Here is a 21978-nt window from a genome sequence, read left to right on the forward strand (position 1 = left end):
AAATAAAATCCATGGAAATATGCGTCCAGGGCCTCTCAGGGACCGGCAAAGGCAAAAGCAACCCACTAGCGCGGGAACAGCAAGGCTTGGCTCGGTACAAGTCCCACAGGATTGCACAAAAGCACGGACATTGCGCGACAAGGACAGCCACCAAAAGGACCTAGCAACCAAATCTCTGGTACCAAAAATCCCAGGATGACCAGCCAACACTGAACAATGAACCTCAGAAATTACCTTACTTGTCCATCTATCAGGAACAAACAGCTTCCCCACAGGACAGCGGTCAGGCCTATCAGCCTGAAATTCCTGAAGCACCCGCCGCAAATCAGGAGAGATGGCAGAAAGAATCACCCCCTCCTTAAGAATGCCAACCGGCTCAAGGACTCCAGGAGAATCAGGCGAAAAACTCCTAGAGAGGGCATCAGCCTTAACATTCTTAGATCCCGGAAGATACGAGACCGCAAAATCAAAACGGGAGAAAAACAGGGACCATCGAGCCTGTCTAGGATTAAGCCGCTTGGCCGACTCAAGGTAAATCAGATTCTTATGATCGGTCAGGACCACAACGCGGTGCTTAGCTCCCTCAAGCCAATGTCGCCATTCCTCAAACGCCCACTTCATAGCCAACAACTCCCGATTGCCGACTTCATAATTGCGTTCCGCAGGCGAAAACTTTCTGGAAAAAAAAGCACACGGTTTCATCAAAGAACCATCAGACTCCCTCTGAGACAAAACGGCCCCTGCCCCAATCTCAGAAGCGTCGACCTCAACCTGAAAAGGAAGAGAAACAACCGGCTGACGCAACACAGGGGCAGAAGTAAATCGGCGTTTAAGCTCCTGAAAGGCCTCAACAGCCGCAGAGGACCAATTCGTCACATTCGCGCCTTTCTTCGTCAAATCAGTAAGGGGCTTAACCACACTGGAAAAGTTGGCAATGAAATGGCGATAGAAATTAGCAAAGCCCAAAAATTTTTGAAGGCCCTTCACAGATGTGGGTCGAATCCAGTCATGAATAGCTTGGACCTTAACAGGATCCATTTCTATAGACGAGGGAGAAAAAATAAAACCCAAAAAAGAGACCTTCTGAACTCCGAATAGGCACTTAGACCCCTTCACAAACAAAGCATTATCACGAAGGATCTGGAACACCATCCTGACCTGCTTCACATGAGACTCCCAATCATCGGAAAAAATCAAAATATCATCCAAATATACGACCATGAATTTATCAAGATAATTGCGGAAAATATCATGCATGAAAGACTGGAACACAGATGGAGCATTAGAGAGCTCAAATGGCATCACAAGGTATTCAAAATGGCCTTCGGGCGTATTAAATGCAGTTTTCCATTCGTCACCCTGTTTAATACGAACAAGATTATATGCCCCTCGGAGGTCAATCTTAGTAAACCAACTAGCCCTCTTAATCTGAGCAAACAAATCAGTAAGCAAAGGCAAGGGGTATTGGAATTTGACCGTGATCTTATTAAGAAGACGATAATCAATACAGGGTCTCAAGGAGCCATCCTTCTTAGCAACAAAAAAGAAACCCGCTCCCAATGGTGACGAAGAGGGCCGAATATGCCCCTTCTCCAAAGACTCCTTAACATAACTCCGCATGGCGGCATGCTTTGGTACAGACAGATTGAAAAGTCGGCCCTCAGGGAACTTGCAACCAGGAATCAAGTTAATAGCACAATCACAGTCCCGGTGCGGTGGAAGGGAACTGGACTTGGGCTCATCAAGTACATCCTGAAAATCCGACAAAAACTCAGGGACCTCAGAAGAGGAGGAAGAGGAAATTGACATCAAAGGAACGTCACTATGTACCCCTTGACAACCCCAACTAGTCACAGACATAGTTTTCCAATCCAGCACCGGATTATGTTCCTGTAACCATGGAAAACCCAGTACAACAACATCATGCAGGCTATGCAACACCAGAAAACGGCAATCTTCCTGATGTGCTGGAGCCATGTACATAGTCATCTGCATCCAGTACTGAGGTTTATCCTTGGCCAAGGGTGTAGCATCAATACGCCTCAAAGGAATAGGGCTCTGCAAAGGCTGCAAGGAAAAACCACAGCGCCTGGCGAATTCTAAGTCCATTAAGTTCAGGGCAGCGCCTGAATCCACAAATGCCATGACAGAAAAGGACGACAATGAGCAAATCAGGGTCACAGATAAGAGAAATTTAGGCTGTATAGTACTAATGGTAACAGACCTAGCGACTCTCTTAGTACGCTTAGGGCAATCAGAGATAACATGAGCCGAATCACCACAGTAAAAACACAGCCTATTCTGACGTCTGAATTCCTGCCGTTCTGTTCTAGTCAAAATCCTATCACATTGCATAGGTTCAGGACTTTGCTCAGAGGACACTGCCATATGGTGCACAGCTTTGCGCTCGCGCAGACGCCGATCAATCTGAATGGCTAGAGACATAGATTCGCTCAAACCGGCAGGCGTAGGAAAGCCCACCATAACATCTTTAAGGGCTTCAGAAAGACCTTTTCTGAAAATAGCAGCCAGAGCCTCCTCATTCCATTTAGTGAGCACAGACCATTTTCTAAATTTCTGGCAGTACAACTCTGCCGCTTCCTGACCTTGACACAAGGCCAACAGGGTTTTTTCTGCATGATCCACAGAATTAGGTTCTTCATACAATAATCAGAGCGCTTGAAAAAATGCGTCTACATTCAATAATGCCGCATCCCCTGTTTCAAGAGAAAAAGCCCAGTCTTGAGGATCATCACGCAGCAAGGATATGATGATTTTTACTTGCTGAATGGGATCACCAGAAGAACGGGGTTTCAAAGCAAAAAACTATTTGCAGTTATTTTTAAAGTTCAAAAACTTGGATCTGTCCCCAAAAAACAAATCAGGAGTAGGAATTCTAGGCTCTAAAGCCGGAGTCTGAACAACATAATCTTGGATATTCTGTACTCTTGCAGCAAGTTGATCCACACGAGAAAACAAACCCTGAACATCCATGCCAAAGCATATATCCTGAACCACCCAGATATCAAGAGGAAAAAAAAGAGACAAACTAGAGCACAGAAAAAAAAATGGTTCAGAACTTTCTTTTCCTTCTTTTGAGCTGCATTTAATTCATTTTTGGCCACTTGTACTGTTATGTCGCGGTGGTCTAGGAGCAACATGGAACGAGCTCTGAAGGAAGTGGTAACTGTACTGACCGCAGTCCCTAAGCTCAACACAACACTAGAAGCAGCCGTGGAATGCTCCTAACTCTCCCTATGCATCTCGTCACAGCCTAAGAGCTAACTACCCCTAAAGACAGAAGCAGGAAAGCTATCTTGCCTCAGAGAAAATCCCCAAAGGATAGATTAGCCCCCCACAAATAATGACTGTGAGTGGAGAGGGAAAAGATATACACAGAATGAAACCAGGATGAGCACAGGAGGCCAGTCTAGCTTGATAGATAGGACAGGATGGAATACTGTGCGGTCAGTATAAAACACTACAAAAATCCACTCAGAGTTTACTAAAAATCTCCACACCTGACTAAAGGTGTGGAGGGTAAATCTGCTTCCCAGAGCTTCCAGCAAGACAGAATTAATTCATACTGATAAGCTGGACAAACATAGAAAGCACAGAACGGATAAGTCCACAATCTGTGAACAGAACAGAGCAAGTAAGAACTTAGCTTTGCTGAACTGATCAGGAAAACAGTGAAATCCAAAGAGATGTGAATCCAACCAGAAACCATTTACAAGTGGCACTAGCTGAAGGAACAGCCAGACCTAAATAGCCGAGCAGAAGAGAAGATAAGTGGAGGCAGCTGATGACAGCTAACTCCAAGGAGCAGCCATACCACTTGAAACCACAAGAGGGAGCCCAAGAGCAGAACTCACAAAATTGCCACTTACAACCACCGGAGGGAGCCCAAGAGCGGAATTCACAACACCCACCCCTGTCAGGGACCAACTAACTAACTTCCTCCCCAGGCAACCATTTTTACCTGACTGGATTCAACCCACATCTGTGAAGGGCCTTCAAAATTTTTTGCGCTTTGCTAATTTCTATCGCCGTTTCATTGCCAACTTTTCCAGTGTGGTTAAGCCCCTTACTGATTTGATGAAGAAAGGCGCGGATGTGAGGAATTGGTCCTCTGCGGCTGTTGAGGCCTTTCAGGAGCTTAAACGCCAATTTACTTCTGCCCCTGTGTTGCGTCAGCCGGTTGTTTCTCTTCCTTTTCAGGTTGAGGTCGACGCTTCTGAGATTGGGGCAGGGGCCGTTTTGTCTCAGAGGGAGTCTGATGGTTCTTTGATGAAACCGTGTGCTTTTTTTTCCAGAAAGTTTTCGCCTGCGGAACGCAATTATGATGTCGGCAATCGGGAGTTTTTGGCTATGAAGTGGGCGTTTGAGGAATGGCGACATTGGCTTGAGCGAGCTAAGCACCGCGTTGTGGTCCTGACCGATCATAAGAATCTGATTTACCTCGAGTCGGCCAGGTGGCTTAATCCTAGACAGGCTCGATGGTCCCTGTTTTTCTCCAGTTTTGATTTTGTGGTCTCGTATCTTCCGGGATCTAAGAATGTTAATGCCCTCTCTAGGAGTTTTTCGCCTGATTCTCCTGGAGTCCTTGAGCCGGTTGGCATTCTTAAGGAGGGGGTGATTCTTTCTGCTATCTCCCCTGATTTGCGGCGGGTGCTTCAGGAATTTCAGGCTGATAGGCCTGACCGCTGTCCTGTGGGGACGCTGTTTGTTCCTGATAGATGGACAAGTAAGGTAATTTCTGAGGTTCATTGTTCAGTGTTGGCTGGTCATCCTGGGATTTTTGGTACCAGAGATTTGGTTGCTAGGTCCTTTTGGTGGCCATCCTTGTCGCGCGATGTCCGTGCTTTTGTGCAATCCTGTGGGACTTGCGCCCGAGCCAAGCCTTGCTGTTCCCGCGCTAGTGGGTTGCTTTTGCCTTTGCCGGTCCCTGAAAGGCCCTGGACGCATATTTCCATGGATTTTATTTCGGATCTTCCTGTTTCCCAGAAGATGTCTGTTATCTGGGTTGTTTGTGACCGGTTCTCTAAAATGGTCCATCTGGTACCTTTGCCTAAGTTGCCTTCCTCCTCAGATCTGGTTCCATTGTTTTTTCAGCATGTGGATCGTTTGCATGGCATTCCGGAGAATATTGTGTCTGACAGAGGTTCTCAGTTTGTCTCTAGATTTTGGCGGGCCTTTTGTGCTAGGATGGGCATTGATTTGTCTTTTTCTTCGGCGTTTCATCCTCAGACTAATGGCCAAACTGAGCGAACTAATCAGACCTTGGAGACCTATTTGAGATGCTTTGTGTCTGCTTTGTGAGGAGTGCCCTAATAAATAGGAGCAGAGCTCCCCCTGCTGGCCTGGAGTGCGAAATGTGTTGCATGTTTGTGATACCTGGATTCAGTTGTCCTTCTTTGCCTCCAAATGTAATATCACCCTCCCCTAGAGAAAAATGACATAACTGCAACGACCAGGAACCTGGGGCGCTGCACATACACATTGAAGTACTTACACAGTATTTTGACCCATTTGAAACCCATTAGTGTTCTTACCCAGTATGATAACTCTTTTATGGCCTACATAGAATATAATGCCCCCACATACAGTATAATACCCCAACAATGAATTCTCCTCTGGTACCCTCAAAATAACAATATATTGTGCCAACACAGTGTCCTCAAGACAGTTTGATGTTGCCACAGTGCCCTCCAAACAGTATGATGTCCACACAGTGCCCCAACACAATATGATGCATTTGGCTGTAAATAATATTTAGGTTGATTTGGTGCAGGGTCATTCCTCAATTGACCATGAGACAATTGAGCTGGGTGAGGAAAAGCCACCTAGGACCTACCTTGCACTAATTAGGTTAAGCTTCCATGATGAGTTTTTGGTGAGCTTTCAAAGTTGTGGGGTTTCAGAGCTGCGTGAAAAATCACAGTGTCTTAGACTATGTTCACACGCTGCATGGTATTTTTATGAAAAGTGTAAGTTGCATTTAAACTGCTTACAAAAAGCAGCTCTTGCTGCATTTTTTTTACTGCTTTTTTGTCAGTACATTTGTATCTTGTGCATGCTGATAAAGTTTAGTGCATAAAAAAATAATCTGATTCAACTTAATCAGATTTTGCCACCAAAAATGCAGCAAAACCCGATACCTACATTTTTTGCAGCTTTTTTTTTGCATTACACAGCCTGGACTGTCAGAATAGATTTTAAATGGGTGAAAAATGCTGCAAAAATGCTATAAAAGTGACAAGCTGCAATTTGCAAAAACACAGCTCTTTGACAAAACAGTCAGTAAAAATGAAAAGAAGCTGTGTGTATGAGATTTCTGAGATCTCATAGACTTTGCTGGTACTGTACATTTACAAAAAAAAAGCATAAAAAAGCTGCAAAAACGCAATATGTGAATATAGCCTTACAGTTCCAGCAATGACTGTATCAATAAAGTATTGTCAAAGTTATATACCAATGTACAGTGTGCATAGGCACAAAGCTGCCAATCAGTGGTGGGGGTGATGGGTTATACAGAGCTCACAAATGTGGAGGACTACATGGCAGCAGGTTTACTAGTCCTCTAGTGATAATCTCCCCAGGATAAAACACCAATTTCATCAGCTCTGCAGGAAGCAGCCAATTATGTGACATATAACTGGAATCAGGGTCTTTGTCTCTACTGCTCTCAGATTAGGTGACAGACTCTCTTTAAAGGAATCATTTAAAGTTATCTGATTTTACTCTGGAAACATAATGCATCTTTTACTCTGAAACACTGCAGTGATAGAAACAAACTTTGATAATCCAGTCAGGGAAAATGTATTTCAACTGACTAGTCTAAAGGTACCGTCACACTCAGCGACGCTGCAGCGATATAGACAACGAGCCGATCGCTGGAGCGTCGCTGTTTAGGTCGCTGTAGAGACGTCAAACACGGCAACACCAGAACGATGCAGGAGCGATCCAGTGACGTAACGGCGACTCACTTATTGTTCTCGCTGGTTGTTAGCTCCATGTAAAAACGTAGCTGGCATCGTTGCTTTTGATGTCAAACATGACGATAAACGCCGACCTGACGACCAAATAAAGTTCTGGACTTCTAGCTCCGACCAGCGATGGCACAGCGGGATCCAGATCGCTGCTGCGTGTCAAACACAACGAGATCGCTATCCAGGACGCTGCAACGTCACGGATCGTTGTCGTTCTCATTGTAAAGTTGCTGAGTGTGACGGTACCTTAAGGCAGGTGACTGGTAGCTTTATCCCATTGACTGATAAGTCGCTAATTATGTATGTGTACATAGGGCGAGACCTGTCATTCAAAGAGATAAGGGCGGAGATAAGCTGCCAGGGACCTGCCATCAGGGCTGCCACTAGAAATTTCGGGGCCCCATACTGGCAAAATTTTCGGGGCCCCCTTGAAACTCCGCCCAGGCTCCACCCCAGCCCCGCCTCCAGGCTCCACCCCACGAACTCTCCACAGTCCCACCGCTCTCTCTTGGAAAATCTCCACTTCTCACCTATCACACATTAACAGTTCCCATCACCAGATCACATACATAGCCGGCAGCTTTTGTTTTGGCCAAAAGATTTTTTAAGCCGCCACCATAACACGGTGGACACTTTTGGCCGGGCCCTACTGTACTGTAACCTACTAAATATTTGTTAAAATATGCAATACAATTTAGGTATATTTTTATTTATTTTTCAATTTTTAAAATGACCTATAATACTACATACAAGGAACAAATACCACAGCACTATGACCAGATGACATATTACCACCACAGTGATCGAATAATATAAAATACAAGGAACAAATACCGCTACACCATGTCCAGACCACATATTACCACAAATGACTGAATACTACAATACTGATCAGTAATAAAAAAAAAAAAAACACAATACTATCACCATCAGTGCCATTATGTACAGGAGATCTGTAATTAGTAAGCAGTGTCTGTGTACAGTTAATACAGTGATCACCGGTGACATTACACACAGGAGCTCTGTATATAATGTATAGGTAATACAGTGATCACTGGTGACATTGTACACAGGACCTCTGTATATAGTATACAGTGTATAGTGTCAGTGTATAGGTAACACTGACTCACCAGTGACGTCTCTAGGTGAAGTCCTTCATCTTTCATCCAGCACTGACCGCCATCACTTCATCCAGCCAGGACTCGTCTCTGCAGGAAATAAAACAGTTATCTTGAGTTCCGCTTGTAGAACACATTACTTAATTTTCCCAGCTTCTACATTACACCACATGAAGAAGGCAACATAGTATCACTCTACACAGTAACAGGACCGCCCCCCCATTTAAAACAGTATACTCAAAAAATAAAATAAATACATCACTGCAATAATATCCCTTAATTAGCCCCTATGGTAATATTCGCCATCCTAGCCCCCGTGTGTCTCATTCCAGGCTCCAGCCATATGTTCTCCCATCCTGCCCTCATGAGTATCCATTCTGCCCCATATGATCTCCCCATCCTGCCCCATCTGTCTCCAATCTTGCCCCATCTGTCTCCATTCTGCCCCATCTGTTTCCAATCCTGCCCCATCTGCGTCCAGCACTCTGCCCCATCTGTGTCCAGCACTCTGCCTCATCTGTGTCCAGCACTCTGCCCCATCTGTGTCCAGCACTTTGCCCCATCTGTGTCCAATCCTGCCCCATCTGTGTCCAGCACTCTGCCCCATCTGTGTTCAATCCTGCCCCATCTGTGTCCAGCACTCTGCCCCATCTGTGTCCAATCCTGCCCCATCTGTGTCCAGCACTCTGCCCCATCTGTGTCCAGCACTCTGCCCCATCTGTCTCCAATCTTGTCCCATCTGTCTCCATTCTGCCCCATCTGTTTCCAATCCTGCCCCATCTGTGTCCAGCACTCTGCCCCATCTGTGTCCAGCACTCTGCCCCATCTGTGTCCAGCACTCTGCCCCATCTGTGTCCAGCACTCTGCCCCATCTGTGTCAAGCACTCTGCCCCATCTGTGTCCAATCCTGCCCCATCTGTGTCCAGCACTCTGCCCCATCTGTGTCCAATCCTGCCCCAACTGTGTCCAGCACTCTGCCCCATCTGTGTCCAGCACTCTGCCCCATCTGTGTCCAGCACTCTGCCCCATCTGTGTCCAGCACTCTGCCCCATCTGTGTCCAATCCTGCCCCATCTGTGTCCAACCCTGCCCCATCTGTGTCCAGCACTCTGCCCCATCTGTGTCCAATCCTGCCCCATCTGTGTCCAGCACTCTGCCCCATCTGTGTCCAGCACTCTGCCCCATCTGTGTCCAATCCTGCCCCATCTGTGTCCAGCACTCTGCCCCATCTGTGTCCAATCCTGCCCCATCTGTGTCCAGCACTCTGCCCCATCTGTGTCCAATCCTGCCCCATCTCTGTCCAGCACTCTGCCCCATCTCTGTCCAGCACTCTGCCCCATCTCTGTCCAGCACTCTGCCCCATCTCTGTCCAGCACTCTGCCCCATCTCTGTCCAGCACTCTGCCCCATCTCTGTCCAGCACTCTGCCCCATCTCTGTCCAGCACTCTGCCCCATCTCTGTCCAGCACTCTGCCCCATCTCTGCCCAGCACTCTGCCCCATCTCTGTCCAGCACTCTGCCCCATCAGTGTCCAGCACTCTGCCCCATCAGTGTCCAGCACTCTGCCCCATCAGTGTCCAGCACTCTGCCCCATCTGTGTCCAGCACTCTGCCCCATCTGTGTCCAGCACTCTGCCCCATCTGTGTCCAGCACTCTGCCCCATCTGTGTCCAATCCTGCCCCATCTGTGTCCAGCACTCTGCCCCATCTGTGTCCAGCACTCTGCCCCATCTGTGTCCAATCCTGCCTCATCTCTGTCCAGCACTCTGCCCCATCTGTGTCCAGCACTCTGCCCCATCTGTGTCCAGCACTCTGCCCCATCTGTGTCCAATCCTGCCCCATCTCTGTCCAGCACTCTGCCCCATCTCTGTCCAGCACTCTGCCCCATCTCTGTCCAGCACTCTGCCCCATCTCTGTCCAGCACTCTGCCCCATCTCTGTCCAGCACTCTGCCCCATCTCTGTCCAGCACTCTGCCCCATCTCTGTCCAGCACTCTGCCCCATCTCTGTCCAGCACTCTGCCCCATCAGTGTCCAGCACTCTGCCCCATCAGTGTCCAGCACTCTGCCCCATCTGTGTCCAGCACTCTGCCCCATCTGTGTCCAGCACTCTGCCCCATCTGTGTCCAGCACTCTGCCCCATCTGTGTCCAGCACTCTGCCCCATCTGTGTCCAACCCTGCCCCATCTGTGTCCAGTACTCTGCCCCATCTGTGTCCAATCCTGCCCCATCTGTGTCCAGCACTCTGCCCCATCTGTGTCCAGCACTCTGCCCCATCTGTGTCCAATCCTGCCCCATCTGTGTCCAGCACTCTGCCCCATCTGTGTCCAATCCTGCCCCATCTGTGTCCAGCACTCTGCCCCATCTGTGTCCAATCCTGCCCCATCTCTGTCCAGCACTCTGCCCCATCTCTGTCCAGCACTCTGCGGGCCCGCACGTCAATAGCGTTAAACAGCTGTAGCGCCGGCCGCCGCTAAGGGCCCGGTTCAGCCTGCGGCTGCCGGTAGGGGCCCGGTGAGCAGGTAAGAGGGGGCCCGATGCGGGCCCCCTCTGCTCACCGGGCCCCATACTCCAGTCACGGCTGTAATGCCCTGATGGCGGCCCTGCCTGCCATGGTCTAGCCAGCTGTTACTAGTACTAATACATGATGGTGTAGTACTATATACACAATATGTACAGAGCGTACACATGTATACATGTTCAGTACAGACCAAAAGTCTGGACACACCTTCTCATTTAAAGATTTTTCTGTATTTTCATAACTATGAAAATTGTAAATTCACAATGAAGGCATTAAAACTATGAATTAACACATGTAGAATTATATACTTAACAAAAAAGTGTGAAACAACTGAAAATATGTCTTATATTCTAGGTTCTTCAAAGTAGCCACCTTTTGTTTTGATGACTGCTTTGTACATTCTTGGCATTCTCTTGATGAGCTTCAAGAGGTAGTCACCGGGAATGGTCTTCCAACAATCTTGAAGGAGTTCCCAGAGATGCTTACCACTTGTTGGCCCTTTTGCCTTCACTCTGCGGTCCATGTTATGCTAGGCAATTCAGTAACACAATGTACATAGTGATCAGAGCACATACAGTGATCTGACAATAACCCAAAATAATAGAACGAGCTCTGAGACGTGGAAACTCTGTAGACCGCAATTCCTGATCCTCTCCAAAGACAACTAGAGGCAGCTGTGGATTGCGCCTAAAGCTCCCTATGCAACTCGGCACAGCCTGAGAAACTAACTAGCCTGAAGATAGAAAAATAAGCCTACCTTGCCTCAGAGAAATACCCCAAAGGAAAAGGCAGCCCCCCACATATAATGACTGTGAGTAAGATGAAAAGACAAACGTAGGGATGAAATAGATTCAGCAAAGTGAGGCCCGATATTCTAGACAGAACGAGGATAGGAAAGATAACTTTGCGGTCTACACAAAACCCTAAAGAAAACCACGCAAAGGGGGCAAAAAGACCCTCCGTACCTAACTAACGGCACGGAGGTACACCCTTTGCGTCCCAGAGCTTCCAGCAAAACAAATAGACAAGCTGGACAGAAAAAATAGCAACAAATAGCAAAGAAGCACTTAGCTATGCAGAGCAGCAGGCCACAGGAATGATCCAGAGAAACACAAGTCCAACACTGGAACATTGACAGGAAGCATGGATCAAAGCATCAGGTGGAGTTAAGTAGAGAAGCAGCTAACGACCTCACCAGATCACCTGAGGGAGGAAACTCAGAAGCTGCAGTACCACTTTTCTCCACAAACGGAAGCTCCCAGAGAGAATCAGCCGAAGTACCACTTGTGACCACAGGAGTGAACTCTGCCACAGAATTCACAACAGGTCCAGCTCAACCCAAACCATCTCGATTGGGTTCAGGTCTGGTGACTGTGGAGGTCAGGTCATCTGGCGTAGCACCCCATCACTCTCCTTCTTGGTCAAATAGCCCTTACACAACCTGGAGGTGTGTTTGGGGAAATTGTGCTGTTGAAAAATTAAATGATGGTCCAACTAAACGCAAACCGGATGGAATAGCATGCCACTGCAAGATGCTGTGGTAACCATGCTGGTTCAGTATGCCTTCAATTTTGAATAAATCCCTAACAGTGTCACCAGCAAAGCACCCCCACACCACCTCCTCCATGCTTCACGGTGGGAACCAGGCATGTAGAGTCCATCCGTTCACCTTTTCTGCGTCGCACAAAGACACGGTGGTTGGAACCAAAGATTTCAAATTTGGACTCATCAGACCAAAGCACAGATTTCCACTGGTCTAATGTCCATTCCTTGTGTTCTTTAGCCCAAACAAGTCTCTTCTGCTTGTTGCCTGTCCTTAGCAGTGGTTTCCTAGCAGCTATTTTACCATGAAGGCCTGCTGTACAAAGTCTCCTCTTAACAGTTGTTGTGGAGATGTGTCTGCTGCTAGAACTCTGTATGGCATTGACCTGGTCTCTAATCTGAGCTGCTGTTAACCTGCGATTTCTGAGGCTGGTGACTCTTGGTCTTCCTTTCCTGGGGCGGTCTTCATGTGAGCCAGTTTCTTTGTAGCACTTGATGGTTTTTGCAACTGCACTTGGGGACATTTTCAAAGTTTTCCCAATTTTTCAGACTGACTGACCTTCATTTCTTAAAGTAATGATGGCCACTCGTTTTTCTTTTACTTAGCTGCTTTTTCTTGCCATAATACAAATTCTAACAGTCTATTCAGTAGGACTATCAGCTGTGTATCCACCAGACTTCTGCACAACACAACTGATGGTCCCAACCCCATTTATAAGGCAAGAAATCCCGCTTATTAAACCTGACAGGGCACACCTATGAAGTGAAAACCATTTCCGGTGACTACCTCTTGAAGCTCATCAAGAGAATGCCAAGAGTGTGCAAAGCAGTCATCAAAGCAAAAGGTGGCTACTTTGAAGAACCTAGAATATAAGACATATTTTCAGTTGTTTCACACTTTTTTGTTAAGTATATAATTCCATATGTGTTAATTCATAGTTTTGATGCCTTCAGTGTGAATTTACAATTTTCATAGTTATGAAAATACAGAAAAATCTTTAAATGAGAACGTGTGTCCAACCTTTTGGTCTGTACTGTACTTGGTGAATGGACACAAAGGCATGCTCAGTACAGTCATGCGTAGGTAAATGTAAATGTATAAGCGCTGCCCCCTGCAACCTGCTGCCGTAGTTACTGGATCTCAGTGTATAATGGAGATGCATAGTACCTGGTTGCAGTGACATACCGTCAATGGTAGAAGACAACGTGGCCCCTATGGGGCCTACGATGCTGGGAGGCTCAGTGTCGGTGCCACCACCAAGCCCCACCTACCCGCCCATCATCTCATTTTCAATTGTATTGACAACCTGAATGCAGACACAATTAAAAACTGCCTCTCGGTCTGAGCTCTGATGTCTTAGCGCAGTGGGCGCAATGATGTCACAACTTCACACCCCCTTTTCCAACCAGCGCAGACCTTAAGAAGACACACTACGAAGTTTATTGCAGTGTAGGACCGAGGAGAGGTTAGTATTTTTTTTTTTAAACAAATGGGAGCATTGTGGGTGCCATTATACTATTTGGAGGGCTATGTGGATGCATTATACTATATAGAAGGCAATGTGGGACCCATTACACTGTATGGAAGGCAATATAGAGCCCATTATACCATATGGAGGACTAGGTAGGGCCCATTATATTATATGGAAGGCTATGTAGGGTCTATTATATTACATGGAAGGCTATGTGGTGTCCTTTATACTGTATGGAAAGCAATGTGGGGCTCATTATACTACACGGAATGCTATGTGAGGCGCATTATACTGTATGGAGGACTATGTGGAGTCCATTATACTGTATGGAAGATAATGTGGGCTCATTACACTGTATGTAAAGAAATGTGGGGCTCACTATACTTTATGTAAGACAATGTGGGGCTCATTATACTGTATGGCAGATAATGTGGGGCACATTATACTGTATGTAAGGCAATGTGGGAACCAGTATACTGTATGGAGTGCTGTGTGTGGGTCACAGTTAAGGCATCATACTGTGTTGGGGTCACCATACTTTGCTGGGGGGGATCGAGGGGTACAGTAGGGTTATAATACTATACGTGAGGAGGGTATTGTGGAGGAATTAACTGTGGGAGTATCATACTGTATTTAGGGGGGACACTTTTGTTGGCATCATACTTTATGGACAAAATGAAAGCTGCAAAGTTGTGGGATATGCTCTTCGGTAACCCCGGCAAATATTTTTATTTTTTTGGGGGGTGGATAACTAGAACTTCTGTTATAGAGCCCCATGATTTCTATGTCCACTCTTTCCTAGCTAGTCTTTCAAAGTATGTTTTTTTTTCTGAAATGCAATGTTTTAGAGCAAACCATACCTGTCTTCATTAACGCAGCGAGTGTCCGATTCGTGCTGTCTGCAGATAGGCACTGCAGCACGAATCCAGTCAGGTTCCCTTTAAACTATACATTAGTATAATAAGTTACATTTATTTTGCTTTTGGTAACAATTGAAACAGGGTCTTGTATGTAATTGCCTAATAGACTTCCTATGTTAGGCTCCCAGTTGCTATGGTAACTAATCAGCACCCTGTGATCACTCTTATAAGAGCTAAATGGCCCACGTCCGAAGGTTTGTCAGATCCCGGCTGTAACAGCACCTGCATACACAATTATCAGAAGGACCCTGCACTTCATGGTGCCCCAATCCATGATATTCAGTTATATCATTGTGCAATAAGGGGTTTACTACATCTACTGGATTATGAAACATATATTCTTCCAAGTCAAGACCTAAACTTGCAAAAAGTGAGAATTTTAGTTGAAGGAGCCATATCTCCTTCATATTGAAGGAGCCATACACCTCACAGTTTCTTGAACATTTTTAGATGTCAATAATCCAAGCTTACCGAAGTCGTCAAGTAACTTTTTATTGTGATTTTTTCATTCATATCATTGTCCCAGGGCTCTTGTAGACATTCTGCGTCACCAGTCAATTCCAGGCAGCCATGGCGAGAGGAATAACAGCACTGTTGTAAGTTCAGGAACACACGATAATGGACCATCACGTCCTCCAAAAAACCTCTATAACCCAGTAAAGTCTGCAAAGAGCAACCATGGTGAGTAACCTCGGTCCTGTATAGTTATGAAGCAGCATACAATAGATACATTAAAGACAACGTGACAGTAGGCTGCATTCATACATCTGTCTATGTGATGTACAATCTTTTCTCAGATAGCTTCCAGACCCATGGAGCTTCATGGATTTAATCATACAGCCGTAAAAATCATGGATCCAAGTATGAGATATGTAAGACGTAGAACAGGTCCTATTCTGAACCATATATGCAGGTCAGGCCCAGCCATACAAGATCATGGGAATCCGAGAGATAGATGCAGATAAGAGGCCTGATTGGCAGCTTTCTATGTACACTGTGCATAGGCAGAAGGCTGCCAATCAGTGGTGGGAACAGGTTTAAACAGAGCTCGTGAATATGGAGGACTATATGGCAGAAGGTTTATGTAAAATGTTATTTCTTCTATTTAGTTGAACCTCCTGTTTTCTTCCCCTAAACCCCATCTTGATTTCTACATTTAATCCTTTTATTATACGTATACAGTAAGGGAGGCTGAGTTGTGATCTCCTACATTATAACTAGGTAACAGGCACTGGGCAATCATCATCAATAGCTTTTATATGAGCCTCTGCCTCTGTCCTATGGAGAGTTTTAGCAATACTTATTATTATTATTAATTTAAATAGCACCATTAATTCCATGGTGCTGTACATGAGAAGGGAAAGTTGTAGATATCGTTTACAGTAAACAAATTTACGATGACAAACTGGTACAGAGGGGAGTTGCGGACTTACATTCTGCTGGTCAGTTTAATTGCATGACATAGGATCTTTTATTGCAGCAGATGGCTTGGTTCACATACTGTACATGTACAAGCAGTGCCGAAATATCCAGACAAGGATGTAGAAAAGTCCTGCTATGCTATATGCAGTGTGTGAACCAAACCATCTGCTGCAAACTGAACTGACTGTACTGCCAAAACTTTCTAAAGGACGGAGGCACAAGCACATATCTAAGGTAATGATGATGACTACACAGTGCTCCAAGTTGTAACATTTTTCCTTGCGGAGAGTGACATGCCAAAGTGAGGAGACTTCTAAGCCTTGCAATGCTTCTCCTGGAAAGTGCTTGGAATGCAGCATGTTATTATTAAATACAGTATAGTGCAGGTGATCAGACTGCATTCACCAACAGTGTGAATAATCCACTACTGCTTCTAGGAACACTGTACATTTAGTTGTAGAATTCACCCATTGCAATGTAATAGGTGAAATCCACAGCAAAGTTCTCACTGGAATCTTCAAAGAAAACTGCATGTAAGACCACGGGAGAGATTTATATACAAAAAATATCTTGGACTGAATAGCTGTTCTACCTATCTTAATACTCTATTGATTTTATCAGCAAGTGCATACTGTATATTTGTATAAATCCGTTTTTGAAGAATGAAACAATGACAAAAATGTCTGCCTTTTTTATGCTATTATAACAATTAATAAACTCGTTAAAGTATGAAAGGGGCATTCTGGACTGAAAAGAAGAAAAGTGTTATGTTTAGGAAATAATCTTGAATCAAATATTGTAGAAGTGGAACTGCTAAACATGAAATGACGGTGAGAGTAGATCCATCCAACTTTATCGAACGCAATGTAAACTTTAGGCACAATTAGATTACAGACAGCACTAAAAGTGGAAAAAATATAAAAGATAAGTAAAATCATCTCATAGTTGTTCCACGCTAATTGCATGCCTGATCTCTTTTGAAAGTGTGAACGCTGACACCCTGTGGCCATCGATGGAGTATTCTTACCAAATTGTAAACGCTTCTGTATATAAAATACAGGATGGTAGTCCCAAAATCCGGTCACAAATACATTACTCACATTAGGCCATTTATGTGTAAATATAAGTCGCGCAATTTTTGCTTTTGTGACAAAACACAAATCTGGAATAGGTAGCGCAGTTGATACAGATTCCACCGTAAGTTCACAATCATCGCAGATTCAGTGGGACTATGGTGGTTTGAGGGTTTTTTTCTGTCATGTCTTCATCGCGCCATTGATCCTTCTCCTCCTTGGGGGGGTGGGGCCATATCTCTCTGCTCAGCGCAAAAATAAAATTATAATATTCACCCCTCTCCTATGATCAGGTCTCCATTGCCATGTTCACAGTCTGCAGCTCTGTCTATGAGCCCCAGTCCACAATGATGTAGGTAGGAGAAATTGGTAATTTTGACCGGTATTGCAGACAGTGAACCCAGAAGCAGATCATACATGTCCATAGATATATATTGTATATAACAATGTATTTGTATGTTACTTGTAATTTAGAGGTGAAGCAAAAGTCAGATTTTTTTTATTCCTATAAAACTACTAAAATAATAAAAAGCAATTACAAAAATGTCTCAACCTTCAACAATATAGGCAGGAGCTAAAACTATTGGGACACAGGCTCTGGTGATTTAAGAGGGAGAATTTTGTGTACTTGACCTGTATTGCAGGCAGATTGTACTAACAAAATGTACACAGTGTATTTCTATGTATTTGTATTCTACAGGAGGAATAAAAAAAAGATTTTTTTCATCCTATAAAATTAATAGAAAATAATGAAAAACACTTTATAAGGAAAAAAGTACTGTCACTAAGGGATTAAGTGTAAATAAAAATTTTGAAAATTGCTAATTTTTCAAAATTGTAGTCAAATTTCAAATATTTTAATAAATAAGCTCAAATTATATTGGACTAAATTTACCGCTAACATAAAATTCAATGTGATGAAAACAATCTCATTTAATTAAAATAACAACTGGAGAGTCATGAAACTAAATAAGCAAAAAACCTGGAAATAACTCAAAATATAACTGTCATTTGCTTTAGGCTTATGCAGATGCTAGTGATTTTTCAGGCATGCAAAAAAGTACTGGTTTTCATCAGTGTTTTTTATAAGATGTTCATGAGTGTTTGGTCAGTATTAGAGATAAGCAGATCGCTTTACACAACCCTGGCCCACACTCTAGGTCAGTGGATAGGAGGTTCCCAGGCCGTGGATAGGAGGTTCCCAGGCTGTGGATAGGAAGTTCCCAGGCTGTGGATAGGAGGCTCCCAGGCTGTGGATAGGAGGTTCCCAGGCTGTGGATAGGAGGTTCCCAGGCTGTGGATAGGAGGTTCCCAGGCTGTGGATAGGAGGTTCCCAGGCTGTGGATAGGAGGTTACCAGGCTGTGCATAGGAGGCTCCAAGGCCGTGGATAGGAGGTTCCCAGGCTGTGGATAGGAGGTTCCCAGGCCGTGGATAGGAGGTTCCCAGGCTGTGGATAGGAGGCTCCCAGGCCGTGGATAGCAGCTGGGCGAATTTTCTTACCCTTCGGGAACTCAGGCTCGATTTAACATTTGCTGACCTGGCACTTTGTCACTTGTCCAGATGCTGTTATGCCAGGCTGGGCAATCAAATGCCAGAAATTGGAAGCTCATGACCCTGATACAGATCCTGTCCATGATCAGAGAGCACTGACCTGGACCATGGTTGCATGAAGAATTCTAGTCATCTCTAGTCAGTATATTACTTTTTACTGTTGGGACACATTGAGTTTTTTGGTGAGTTTTTTTACCTCAGTATTTTTAAGCCAAAACCAGGAGTGGGTGATTAATTCAGAAGTGATGATGTGTTTCTACCATACTTTTCCTCTGATTGCTCCACTCCTGGTTTTATCTTACAAATATTGTGGTGAAAAACTCACCAAATGCTAAACGTGTAAACTTTTCCTTAGGGTACGTCGCCACGATCAGGAAATTGCAGCATTTTGGAAGCACCGTTTTTTCGCTGTCTTCTAATCATCACCACAACTCATAGACTTGCATTGGTAAATTTGTTCCATGACTTGAATCAAAATTGGACATGTCTCCATGTTTCGGTGCAGACCACTAGTTTAACGGAAAACACAGAAGCGTGAACAGCACCACAAACTATAACATAGAAGACACAGAGCATGTATGTGGGAAACTGATGTCTGAATGAGTCCTTATATATTTGAAAAAAAATGTGCTTATATTGAGATTGATTGCGAAAATATATTTTTCTATCTTTTCCTAGATAACATGCACCATAATTTTATCCTCACTGTTAATAGCCCAAAGCATGCAGCCACATTAGGTAAGTTTTTAATTAAAAATGGCATGTTTTACATTAATTTGCTTAGTAATCAAACATCACATTTATGGAGTCTACCATCTGGGACAAGACTGCCATGGCCCTGTTCCCTACAATTTTGAAATAAGTGAAGGAGCTCTAGTGACTCATGTAAGGCTGTGTGCATACGTTCCGTTTTTTCACGATTTTTCGTTTTTTTTTTCACTATAAAAGCGCGATAAAAATGCATAAAAAAGGCACACATATGCATTTAATCATTTAGCATGCATTCTGCAATTTTTGTGCATATGTTGCGACTTTTTGGGCGAAAAAGACGCATCGCGTTAAAAAATGCAGCATGTTCATTAATTTTGCAGATTTTTTGCGGATTTCTCACTATATTATTGCATTGGAAACCTCCGGAAAAATCCGCAAAAAACACACAAAAAACGAGAGAAAAACGCGTAAAAAAACGCTAACAAAACGCATGTGGATTTCTTGCAGAAAATGTCCGGTTTTGTTCAGGAAATTTCTGCAAGTAATACTGACATGTGCACATAGCCTAAAAACTCCAACATTTTTTGCATATCTGCAAGTTGCGTAAATATTTTGTAAAACTTTCAAGCAATTGTACGCCAGCAAACCGCCAAAAACTGCTTGATGAATCAAGGTCTCAGTTTTTACATGTTTTAGCAAATAGTAATAGATCTATATGCAGCAACTAGTTAGTAGTGCATCTACTACCATTTTATGAAACAACCTATTGAAATAGCAAAGAAAATGTTGTGTTAAATATGTAATTGTTTTTTTTTCTGTTTTACTAATTATGGAGGTATTGATTGAATTGCAAGTAGTTATAAAATGTAAAAATCTACCACTTTGTAATATGTGTTAATATCATATATTTTATCTTCAATTCTATTTCACTGATATAAAATTTATTAAAGCACCACTCTAACTTTTTTTTATTGCAACGCTGGAGTGGTGCTTCTAATCTAAGGTCCATGACCCTTGTCTTATACACACCCGCTGCCATCTTCACCTTATATTGCCACATCTTTGGTCAGCCTTCAGGAGGTTGTGACCTGCCGGTTCGTCCTGTGTTTGCTGAAGCGAGCTGGCAGTCACTTTTCAATATAGGTTTATGAGACTCTCATTCTAGCAAGCCCGGTAAATCAGAAGATGGTGCTACAGGACTGGAGCAGCACTGATAAAATGTGAAGATGGTGGCAGGTAAGTATAATACTTGAGTTAGTGACTTTAGTGACTTAAGATTAGTAACACCACTACAGCGCTGAAAAAAAATTGGATATGTGTCAAACTTGGACACCTCATTTAGCTTTCTGTAGTCATTACAGAAACGCCACTCTCCATCTGGCTTTGGCACAAGGACTGTAGGGCTGGACCAGCCATTCTTTGACTGCTCAATGACACCCAGGCTCAGCATTCTCCTCACCTCCTTGGAGATTACCTCGTGGCATGCTTTGGAAATCCGATACGGCTTTTGGTTCACCCTCACATGCGGTTCAGTCAGGATTTCATGCACCACAACCTGCGTACATCCTGGTAACTCTGTAAACAAGTCCTGTTCCACTGAAGCAGCTCACGGCACTGTTGTTTCTGGGCCAGTCACACGCGGCACCAGAGCAAAGCACGGGAGCGCCGCTCTATATCCTAGTACCACAGGTCCACACCATCTGAAGGAAGCCTCTGCAAGCGTACTCCATACATTGCTTAAGGTCTACATTATCTAAAGGGAGCATCCATAAGCATATTCAGTACATTGCTTAAGAGCTTATACTTCACCGCTGGGACTTTTCCCTCTCTGCACTCTGTTTCATAACTGGAACAAGCGAATACGTGATAAAGGCTCTGGTCGAGCCGAAACGTTGTTAATCGCATATACTGCAATATTCTGTTACGCTCCTAATTTACATTAATAAATTTATATAACTTTGCATAACTGATCTAAAGAGAGTGCGGTGAATTTTGAAACTCCATTGTTTCTGGGCCAGTGACAGTGTCTTTGCCACTGTGACATCCTCGACCCAGACTTCAGGACTGGCCATCAGGTATGTAGCTTCCACCGGTTCCCTGTCTCGCCATGGTTTGAGCAGGTTGATGTGGTACACTTGGTGCAGATTTCTTCTCCCTGGCTGGTGGATCTTGTAGTTGACATCACTCAGTCACTCAGTTTTTCAACCACTTCATATGGCCCTTACCACTTGGCCAGGAACTTACTTTTCACTGTGGGGATCAACACCAATACAAAACCCGATCTCCAGAGCCAAACTTTCCCAGTTTCACCAACTGATTGTAGACTCTTGCCTGGGCCTCTTGTGCTTGAAGGAGGCTCTCCCTCACAAGTGGCATCACCATCGTGATCCTGTCTTCCAACTCAGCCACATGTTCGATGATGCTATAGTGGAGTGTTACCTCCACTTCCCAGGTCTCCTTTTCATTGTCCAGGAGTCCCCGAGGGTGCCATCTGTATAGCAGCTCGAATGACAAGAACCCTGTAGAGGCTTGTGGAACTTCTCTAATGAAGAACAGTAGGTAAGATATTAGGCAATCCCAGTCCCTGCCATCCTTCTCCATGACTTTCTTCAGCATTGACTTCAAGGTCTTGTTGAACCTTTCCACAAGGCTGTCCATCT

General features: G+C 44.5%; 1 protein-coding gene across 2 annotated transcripts in view; it reads left to right on the forward strand.

Annotated features, from left to right (window-relative positions):
• SHISA7 (shisa family member 7) overlaps positions 1-21978 on the forward strand; it is a 293288-nt gene that overhangs the window by 252989 nt on the left and 18321 nt on the right. For both annotated transcript variants that reach the window (XM_069741176.1, XM_069741177.1), the window contains exons 3-4: positions 15087-15241; positions 19286-19345. In XM_069741176.1, the coding sequence (XP_069597277.1) occupies positions 15087-15241; positions 19286-19345 (215 nt within the window). The remainder of the gene's footprint in view (positions 1-15086; positions 15242-19285; positions 19346-21978) is intronic.

The sequence above is a fragment of the Ranitomeya imitator genome, chromosome 10 (assembly GCF_032444005.1).
Source record: "Ranitomeya imitator isolate aRanImi1 chromosome 10, aRanImi1.pri, whole genome shotgun sequence".
NCBI lineage: Eukaryota > Metazoa > Chordata > Amphibia > Anura > Dendrobatidae > Ranitomeya > Ranitomeya imitator.